This window comes from Leuciscus leuciscus (genome assembly GCF_965113295.1).
Source record: "Leuciscus leuciscus genome assembly, chromosome: 4".
Classification (NCBI taxonomy): Eukaryota; Metazoa; Chordata; class Actinopteri; order Cypriniformes; family Leuciscidae; genus Leuciscus; species Leuciscus leuciscus.
The window spans coordinates 5,801,904-5,812,950 of NC_138728.1; the positions used below are offsets into that span (position 1 = coordinate 5,801,904).

Consider the following 11,047-nt stretch of genomic DNA (forward strand, 5'->3'; position numbering starts at 1 on the left):
TAATTTAATTGTATTTATTAATTCGGCAGCTTGTCTGTCTTGTTTGTTTTTTTAGCTGTTGCTACTGGAAACCTGAATTTCCCTAGTGGATGAATAAAGTATTTATCTATCTATCTATCTATTAAAAAGTAAAGGAGACAGAATTCCACCCTGGCGAACACCATTGGTCACTTGGAAGGGAGCAGATGTTACATTCCCCAATCTAACTCTCATAGTCTGATGCGAGTACTAGTAAACCAAGATTCATGGCCATGGCATTCATGGCCTCTCGGCGGATATGGTCTTTGACGGGGCCCTAATTTGTTTACAAATTTTGGAAGGAATTTTGTAGGTTTTCTGGGGGCAACTGTTAGTCTTTCCTCTGGTTTATAGTGGATATACTGTTTGTTTTTTGTTTTTTTCCTTTACATTGTGACAAAGACCAACATAAACCACACAAAATATGCTCACAATCACACACTGACACAACAGGCCGAGAATTTTTATTCAATAAATACATTTTTGTTCTTGATGTACTCGTCACTGTGTGACTCATTGGCCTGATTGCAATTGAGTCACTGTTTAATACTTATTACAGGAATTCATAACCAAAAAAAAAAAAAGAAAGACAGAAAGAAAGAAAATCATGTCTTACAAAAGATGATAACCATATATATTACTGTAACTGAGGCACCGGTGAATGTGAGGTAACTCATACTTTCAGTTTATGTCAGAAACCCACAAATAACTACATAATATAAGACAATTTAAGCTTTGTGTGAGGAAAATTAATGTATGAGTTGCAAATATCACAAAGTAAAAAAAAAAAAAGTAGTATTAAATTAGGTATAAAACATATTTAATATTTAAAACTGTTTTGTTTCCTTCATTTTAATAAACATTTACAATTCTTCATGAAAAAATAACTTTGTATTGAATATTAGTAAAAACACAAAACACCATGAAAGTTTCAAAGCTTTTTGGATTATTTTTCAAAGAGGCATGAACTTCTGAACCATTATTGCGCAATACCACATACATTTTTAAGACAATGCAAAAAAAAAGTATAATATTATTAACTGTAAATAATTAAGATGTTTTTCAGGTAATTTATTTAAAATCTGTGAGATTTAAATTGTTTTTTAAAAGTTAAATTTGTTTAAATGTTTTTAGATACATGAAAGAATACATATGACCAAAAAAAAAAAAAAAAAAAACTATGACGTTACTCACAGAATCTATTGACGCAATTCAGCATTAGCTAATAAACTGCCACTATAAAAGAACTGTAGAAATAGCCTAACAGATTACAGATCAGAGCTGAAGACAAGTGCACTACAAGATCCAAGAAAGATGAAGACCGCGACCCTCCTGTGTCTCTGTTTCTTAGGTTTCAGGTGAGTCCTTCCATTTTCATGATACCGGGGTATAAATGAATGTATAATGTTGTAATGAAAAGTCTTCAGTGATGATTTGTGCATATCTGAGACAGTTTGCTTTTAGTTACAGTTTGCCAGCCAGCTCTGAGGAAGATGTGTACGAAAATCTGTGGGAGAAGAATAAAGACATCGCCAATAAGACACTCGGGACTGACTTCCTGATACAGATGCAGAACGGCAGCCTTCAGGCGGAGCGATACGTCAGCTTCACCATACAGGACATCGGCTATCTACTGAAAGTGACCAAAATGCTGAAGATAATGAGTGGGAAAAAAACTAAGCCCACTGAACTCAGGGACTTCATGAAAGACAGATACAAAAGCTACAAAAGCTTTGCAGACACCATGCTCAAACAATATTTTTTTAAGGTAAGAACAGAAACACAGACTTTAAACTTTCAAGCTAGTTCTGAATCCACTGAAGATGCTTTATATTCTCATTTCTCCAGGGTGAGCCTCCCATCCAGCAGACTCCAGCTATGATGAAATATCTGTCGTCCTACAAAAACCTGCTGGATAAAAAAGATCCGCTGTACTTTGCTGTGGGTCTCCTGCCCTGTGCTAGACTCTGGGTGTGGTTGGGTAATAATCTCAGCACACCTCCAACCAATGCCTACTACACTTGGAAGGTGGAGAATATGGGCGGCCATCCCGAGAAACACTACAGAGCTCTGCTGAACAAGTATCTGAACACACCTGAAAAAGTGGCCAAGGCTAATACTATATTCCGTACACAGATGAAGAATGAGCATGATTTCTTCCTCTCATCTTGAATGTTTGTTAGTAGTTAAATGCAAACGCTGTCTGAGCAATTAAACTTTTCATGAAAAAAGTATATGCAATTATTTCCCTAATATTGATTGATGTTTTTGACTGCTTCTTTTAAGATTATGCCTGTAATAATTTAAAAATAATTTAATATTATACCAAGTTAAATTTAAGCTTTTAATAGGCTATTTAAAATTTGTATGTACGCAACCACATTTTTTGAGTTTACAAACAATAATAAAAACAATACAATTAATTTACATTTTGTCTGAATATTTAATGTCTGTTATATTACCCATCTGTACATTAACCTTTAATAATCATGAAGAGCTATTGAATTATCGTCTTGAATCATGTCAGCTCACACTACTTTTGTTAAATCTAAATTCTGAAAAATATATTCCACACTTTATGGTGTTATATGATTACAATAGAATAAAATATAATATTATAGCAGATTTTGAAAGCATAGTGTGTAGTTGTGCTTGGAGTCAATTGTTTTATGTGTGATAACACAATGAAACATGCCAATTGTGCCAACATAATATTTTTTTGCAAACCAAGTTTGGAGTTTTGGTTTTGCCCTGATTTAAAAATAAAAATTCATCATATTTTGTTGGTTTAATTAAACTTAATTAAGCTTATAAATCATACTTAAGTGATGTTTTTGATCATGTAAATAAAGTAAGTTTTATGTGACAGGTTTAGGGTTAGAATATACATAGAATATACATAGAATACATAGAATATATATAGAATATACAGTTTGTAGTATAAAAGTCATTGTGTCTATGGAAAGTTCCCATAATATGTGAAAACCCAACATGTGTGTGTTTGTGTGTGTGAGATAATCTATATTTCAGCTCTTATCTGTAATTCAAACTGTTATTTCTACAGTGAACCGTTTTATTGTGGCAGTTTAGCTAATGCAGAATTGTCGCAATTGATGCTGCAATAACATCATTGTTAAATCAGTTAAACACGTTGTTTTGTGTAGATAACAGTGCTAACTTTGAATCATGCAAGCTTCTTTATCATCCCCGTTGACTCCCTAATCTATAATGGTTTTATATATTTTAAAATATATAATAATAATATCATAAATAATTGTATTTATTTATTATTTAGTTAAAGTTTAATAGTTTTTCATATATATTTATTTATTTCAGAGAGGTTTAGTTGGTTAATGACTACTGTAAATCAAAGTCAAGAGTCTTTGTGACACCATAAGCTATGCAGTGCAAGTGTAGGTGCACTTTACCCCAGTTATATAATCTCACACACACACAGAGTCAAACGCACTGCAGACCAGTTCACCTCGTCTACACTTTACTGGATTAAAGATGTCCCGGGCCGCAGACAGATTAAAAGTGGTTTTGAATCATCTGGACCGGTCCCACGGCGCTGTCGTATCCTTTTAGAGACGTTTTTCGAGCGAGCGGCGCGATGTACTTGAACGCGTGCGATCGAGGAAGCTGAAGGCGCGTCTGCCTCAAACATAGCGGCTGTTCCGGGATCTCACACACAGTACAAGCCGAGGCATTACGGACAGGCCTAACGTTACCTTTTATCGATGGAAATACATATTTCTAACAACATTGGATCATGTTTTAATTATAATTACTATTTTGCTATGATAAATAAATCAAATAAAGCACAGGCATTTCTTTACGTTACATTTGTTTTGTTTGTATTATGGTGTTGACATGTTATATTATAAACTTTAACCTTATTATTCAGCGAGCATCCTTCACTTCTGCCCAAAATGTGTCCTATCATCATCATCATCATCATCCTCAAGCCTTTCAGTTAGTCAGCTGATCTTTCAGTGTATTTTCCTGTGGTTATCATCATGTACAATGCATTTTATAATTGTTGTAGTCTTTAAATATTGCTGAAATTCCATTAAGTAGACTTTAATTTATTTTAATCAATAATAAATTCAGTAATGTGATGTCTATATAGTTGGTTCTTGGTCTGGTTGTAAAGTATGTTCTGGTTTGTCTGCAGATACACTTTTGACACGGATCTCCTGACTCCAGAACAGAGAGTCGCCTATGAAAAGGATGGGTTCATACTCATCCGAAACTTGGTGTCGGACGAGGATATTGACCAATTCAGGCAAGACTGATCAACACATTTTTTAAAATGCATTGAACATGTTCATTTAGTTTGTAACTATGGTTTTAAAACATAACTAAAGAAATATGTCAGCAAAGCTTGCTTTTTTAATTTAAATATTGCAGACTGAATACAAGAATGCATCGAACTGCCCCTAAATCTACCATAGACAGTTTGACTATGGACTTTCAGCCACTGATAAACTTATCTAATGGGATGAGAATACAGTGAACAATATATTGACTAAATGTCTCCAATATCTATTTAATGTTTCACAATAATATAAAGTCGTATATTATTTTATTTGGGGAGAAAATATTGATAATTATTTATTTTGTAAAAGCAATGCACATGTATCCACACAAGGTACAGTACAGGTCAAAAGTTTGGAAACATTACAATTTTTTTTATATTTTTGAAAGAAGTCTCTAATGCTTATCAAGGCTGCGTTTATTTGATCAAAAATACAGAAAAAAAACAGTAATATTGTGAAATATTATTACAACTTAAAATAATAGTTTTCTATTTTGAATATACTTTAAAAAATTATTTATTCCTGTGATGTAAAGCTGAATTTTCAGCATCATTACTCCAGTCTTCAGTGTCACATGTGACATCCAGTCTATCACATGATCCTTTAGAAATCATTCTAATATTCTGATTTATTATGAGTGTTGGAAACAGTTCTGCTGCCTAATATATTTGATGAATAAAAGGTTAAAAAGAACTGCATTTATTCAAAATAAAAAAAATATTTTGTAATAATATAAATCTTCTTTACTATCACTTTTTATCAATTTAACACATCCTTGCTGAATAAAAGTATTGATTTATTTCAACAAAAATAAAATTACTGACCCCAAATTACTGACCAGTCGTGTATATTGTTGTTACAAAAGATTTCTATTTTTAAAACATTTGCTTCTTTTTTTATTTATTTTTTTACTTTTTATTCATCAAAGTATCCTAAAAAAGTATCACAGGTTATGAAAAAAGATTAAGCAGCAGAACTGTTTCCAACTTTGATAATGAATCATCATATTAGAATGATTTCTAAAGGATCATGTGATGGACTGGAGTAATGATCCTGAAAATTCAGCTTTGCATCACAGAAATAAATGATAATTTAAAGTATAATAAATTGAAAACCAATTATTTTAAATAGTAATAATATATCACAATATTACTTTTTTTTCCTGTATTTTTTATCAAATAAATGCAGGCTTGATGAGCAGAAGAAACTTCTTTCAAAAACATTAAAAATAGTAATGTGTCCAAACTTTTGGCCTGTACTGTATTTTTGAATACAATTGTGTACATAATCACAGAGTGTTACATCACACAAATTCAAATATTTATTGCATTATTTAAATTATGCAACACTGCCACTTTCAATCAATGAGAAATTCTGCTCAGTGGGATTAATAGGTGATTATTAGGCTACATGTACATGTGAGTAGATCATTAACAGAAACTCTGAACCGAAGTTTAAAGAGATCAGTGCTCTGCTTTACACAAAGTCTGTACATAACTGAGTGTGTGTTTCACAGGAAAGAGTTTGAGCGCATCTGTAAGAGAGAGGTGAAGGTGCCTGGTTTGTTGGTAATGAGAGATGTATCCATTGCTAAATCCGAGTTTGTTGAAGGCGAAAAGGCTGTTACCAAACTTCAGGACTTCCAGGAAGATCCCGAACTTTTCCGCTACTGCACTTTACCCCAGGTAGATGCAAACACAGAGTACTATGCAAAAACAGAGTACAACGCTCTCTAAAGCAATAACAAAATCTATTTTGAATTTAATCTGAATGCTTGTTTCTCAGATCCTGAAGTATGTGAAGTGTTTCACCGGACCCAACATCATGGCCATGCACACCATGCTCATCAACAAACCACCTGACACGGGTATAGATACACTTATCATGATTTACATAAGTTCGAAGTGTTCCTGAATCAACATCCTTGTTGGTGCGCAGGTGTGTTGGTCTGGTGATCGGATCAAGCAGAATGTCTTTGGAATTTTTATTCCTACGTTATCTTGATTAACTGTGGATTTTTATGTGTAATTCATCAAAATGTTTCCAGTATGCCATGGAAGATACATCCAAAACATGAAATGTGTGACGCAGAGGTTTGCATCTAAATACCTAAATGTGCACTTGTTTCAAACTCCCTAGGTAAGAAGACCTCTCGCCATCCCATGCACCAGGATCTACACTACTTCCCCTTCCGACCTGCCGATCGCATTGTGTGTTCATGGACCGCCATGGAGAAAGTGCACCGGGAAAACGGCTGCCTGGTCGTCCTGCCCGGCTCACACCATGGCACTCTGCAGGAACACGACTACCCAGAATGGGAGGTAAAAGAGAGACACAGGAATGAGGATGATTAACGCAGATGCTCTACATCAGTCAGCCTCAGTTTGCTTCTTTGTTTCCTTCCAGGGTGGAATAAATAAGATGTACCACGGGGTGCGCAACTACAACCCAGACCATCCCAGAGTGCATTTAGAGATGGAGAAAGGAGATACAGTGTTTTTCCATCCTTTGCTGATCCACGGCTCAGGAATGAACCAAACCAAGGGATTTCGAAAGGTATGAGGTACTTGCATGCATAAAAAATTGAGCTTTTACTCTAGTATTTAAGACATTTCCCTCCCTGGTGGTAAAATCAAGACAGAGTTGACAGAGATGTGTAAATGGGGACCAATTTCTCAACCTCAAAACACATTCAGATGAGGTCAGGGATGCATTAGGCCACATTGCATTTGTAGTATTAACCATTGCATAACCATTTTAATGCAAATTTTGGGATATTGTGTTAAAAAAAACGCTGGATGGAAACGCCAAGTGCGCAATTTAGGCGTTTTTTAATCTAATAAGATGACACGCGTATAAACTACGATGAAAATTCACGTGACTTTGCCGTAGCAGAGATTGTGATTGGATAACTAGACTTAACAGCAGACCAATTTTATTTCACAGCATCTCAAAATGTTGGTTTGATCATTCTGAAATGCCTGAGCCAATGTCTGTCATCGAAATGATTTGGTTTAATTCCCTCCCAGAACCGTCTCACATGATTGCGTTCCCAAACGCCAGGTATCCGAGCGCAAGATAACATGGTAACATGCTCATTGCATTTCGTCTACACTCTCTGGGGCGCAAGTATTTTATGAGGCACAAGCCAAAGTGGCTTTTGCAGCAACTTCCATTTTTATTAGATATTTTGCGCCAATTTACCAGAAAGTGAGGATTTTGCTCTTTTGAACACATGGGATGGAAACGGTGCTTTAATCACAAATGTTTTATGCAATATTCCAATTTTGCGTTTAGGTTAAATTCGCAACTACTATCATACATATCTTACTGATGCAACATGTTATTTCAATAAAACAAGAGGGTTTAAAACTCAAATCTATATGACTCTAAAATAAAACCATTGTCAAATCTGAAATTTGGAAAAGTGTTCAATTACATACACAACAGCAACAATGCACTGAAAAAGTAAAGTAAGGGATTACTCTTAATTTTCTGCAATTTAATTAGCTACTTCTGATGCAATTAAATTAAAAACTGTACATACTATAGAACAATTCTATATAAAACAACAGTGAAATTAACAACTAATGTTAAAATGTATGTTTTTTATGTAAGCTTATCTCTTTAAATGCTTTAATCAGTTCAAGAATAATTAATGCAATTTTATATTATGTATTTTAAAGATTTAAAAGAGCAGTTTCATGTCTATCCTTGTATTGTTCTACTGGTCAGGGTTGATATGAGATTTAGAAAGTGATTAGTAATAAATAATGCAATAATTTTCATTAGTAGAGAGAGTCATTAGTACAGTAATCTAATTACACTGTTGGAGATGTAATTAGTAGCTAGTAATTACTTTTTTAAGAAAAACATACCCAACACTGTTCATCAACATGCAGTAACAACCAACTTAGTAAGTGCTGTATGTAGTCACTAAATCCAAGACTGCTGTGTTCATTTCTTTCAGGCCATCTCCTGTCACTATGCCAGCTCTGACTGCTATTACATAGATGTGAAAGGAACAACTCAGGAGAACATCAGCAATGAAGTGAAGGAACTAGCAGCTAAGAAGTATGGAGTTGACGATTCAATCTCCTTTGAGGTGTGTTTCCAGCTTCAAACGCAGAGTTTCTTTCATGCACGTGGCTTATCTTCAACATGCATGCGTTTGCTCTTTATGCAGGACACTTGGGCTTTGCGGGGACGTCTGGTTCAAGGAGAAAGAACATCGATGTGACTTGTGACTGGCTTAGAGAGAGGACGGCTTCACAACTGGATTAATTAACAGCACAGCTGTTTGTTAATTTGACAATTTCCTTGAAATTGATCATTATGGTTACATAATTGATACTTATGGAAAGTACAGCTTTCACCATCAGGTGGCAGTGTAGCGAGTAAATCATGGAACACACACACACACTGAATTGCCATCTGTGCCTGGGATGATCAGTCCTGATACCGATCTAACAATAGTGAAAGCCAGACATTGTAATTTTAGCATCAACGGATATTGGTGTGGCTTTTCTTCAAGCGATGTAAGAACATTTGGGAATTCATTGTCTTGGATAAACAGGTGTTTGTGAGAGTGTTTCCTGGAGGTAATTATTAGTGAGGTTGTTGCTTATTAGTAGTACTTTGATGAGAATTCGAGTTCACAGCAGGTACTTGGGAAGTACAGCACTTAATCTGCCTTTATTTGAAATAGATCCAGCTTTTTGCTGATGGAAATGATGGTTTTGAAAGAATCAGAGGCAAAGCAAATATTTTTACTATTAATTCTGAAATATTAAAGGGATTAATATGTTTTATCAACATTAGATCAGGTCTAAACATACCTATTAAACTTTGACTCTACAGTAATACAAACATTTCTTTGATAATAACAGCTTGTAATCTAACAGGGAAAATAAAATAAAAGTTTCTACCATATATTTTTGCTTAATTTAAATAAAATATACTTATATGTGAATGCCAATGTTTAACTACAATAAATGCATTTAAAAAGGCACTGAACTTTACTGTGTATTAATTTTTTGAATGTGCTAAAAGTGACATTTGCACAAGAAACACCATTGAGACTTTCGCCTATGCAGGAGAATATTGTCGAGAAGTTTCTCTGAAACTTGCATGCAGAGAGGAAGCTAGGCCTATAGATAAATGGTAATGCTTGAGCAGATGAACAATTTAAATTAAAATGTTCTCGTTCGCATGCACAAGTGTGTTGTGCGCACGCAGCGCAATAGCAGCCACCTTTGACTTGAGATCAGGCACTAGTGGTTTTCCAGCCTCGATTTAGCAGATGTGAGCAAAATACACAATCTATTTATATATTTACCAGCTAACTGCAGTCCAAATCTTTGATCATGCTGATTAAAAGCAGAATAAGTGGGCATTTTAGGAGCAACCATGAATGCTTGTTTGTTTCTCTCTCTGCATACACACATATAATAAATACCATAAGTGCCCAGACTGCAGTCTCCATTAAAATCAAATTGCTTTTAGCAGAAAAGGTAGGTTCACTCAATGAAAGTGGCTATTTAAAGAGGTCCATGGTACAAACCAGTTCAAACCACACCCTAACAACAACCTTCCACAGAAGCCAACAGTAAGGATGGAGCATTGAGTTTGGTTCAGCTTGTTCACATTTGAACCATTGGCATCAATAGTCTCTAAGATCAACTTAGCTCACAATGTTTTTGAGAAAAGCTTAAAGGGATAGTTCACCCAAAAAATGAAAATTCTGTCATTGTTTATTCATCCTCATGTTGTTCCAAAGGTCCATGAAGACGTTAAGCAGAATCTTCAGGCCGCTGTTTCCCATACGTTAAAAAGAAATGGGCTGTAAAGCTCCAAAAAAGCATGATAAAAGTGGTCCATATATCATCAAGTGGCCAAAACAAACCAGATTTGCATGTTACTAGCATTCCATTCTTCTCACAGAAGACAGTATGGATTTGGAACGACATGAGGGTTAGTAAATAGTATTTAGGTGAGCAATTCCTTATATAAAACATGCTTATATACTAAATTTTGTGGAAAAACTCATGCCTGGAATAGTATTTCACATCTGTGTGTATTATGGGTAATAGAGAATGGGTCTCTTGCCTGGGGTGTCTGCCTTATGGAGACCTGGAACCAAAGAAAATACCTGGATGGTATCCAGACATCCAGGAATCCATTTACACAGCATGGAAAAATGCCTCGTAAATGCACATGCACACACTATAGCCAAACCAATCCAAAAAGGGCAAATCATTGAAACATAATGTACGTTTTCTTTATAGACATTGCTATATTTTGATTAGTATTGAGAGACGGAACAATACTTTTAACTTTGCTCTAATCTCTTCCTTTAAACACTCTGCATGTCTGTTTCTCATTTCCTGAAATCCTTTGCTAGTTGTTACTCTAATTCTCTTTCTTTCTATCAGTTTGTCTTTTAGATACAGACTAGATGGAGACTAACTGATAGTTCTTGTGTAAAATGATGTCAAGATCCATGCCTGGCTCTAGCTATAAGATGTATAAGGAGGACCTCTCAATAGTTGTTACATCTAAATATCCGCCATATGACATTCAGACATTTAGTAGTGAAGAATACTTGACAAGATTTGTCTCACACAAACTCCCGCCGGCTTTGTAGCAAGACAGTAATTTCTGACAGTCTTGGTAAAGAATGCAATGTGTGGCACAGTCACACGTAA

At 34.9% G+C, this 11,047-nt stretch overlaps 2 protein-coding genes across 3 annotated transcripts; both read left to right on the top strand.

Annotated features, from left to right (window-relative positions):
- Positions 1–1,253: 1,253 nt before the first annotated feature.
- LOC309496915 (uncharacterized protein) lies at positions 1,254–2,445 on the top strand. 2 transcript variants are annotated; one of them, XM_082167104.1, is made up of 3 exons: positions 1,254–1,376; positions 1,483–1,786; positions 1,867–2,445. In XM_082167104.1, the coding sequence occupies exons 1-3, from the start codon at positions 1,333–1,335 to the stop codon at positions 2,188–2,190; spliced, it is 672 nt and encodes a 223-aa protein (XP_082023230.1). In that variant the 5' UTR covers positions 1,254–1,332; the 3' UTR covers positions 2,191–2,445. The 2 variants fall into 2 exon arrangements, with proteins under 2 accessions (XP_082023230.1, XP_082023231.1); XM_082167105.1 differs by having other exon boundaries at positions 1,298–1,376; positions 1,489–1,786.
- A 995-nt stretch (positions 2,446–3,440) lies between these two features.
- On the top strand, positions 3,441–9,351 carry phyh (phytanoyl-CoA 2-hydroxylase). Its single transcript, XM_082167099.1, has 9 exons — positions 3,441–3,594; positions 3,926–3,993; positions 4,196–4,306; positions 5,857–6,025; positions 6,126–6,207; positions 6,480–6,661; positions 6,747–6,896; positions 8,311–8,445; positions 8,527–9,351. Exons 1-9 carry the CDS (start codon positions 3,529–3,531, stop codon positions 8,578–8,580), a joined length of 1,017 nt encoding a protein of 338 aa, XP_082023225.1. The 5' UTR covers positions 3,441–3,528; the 3' UTR covers positions 8,581–9,351.
- Positions 9,352–11,047: the final 1,696 nt, after the last annotated feature.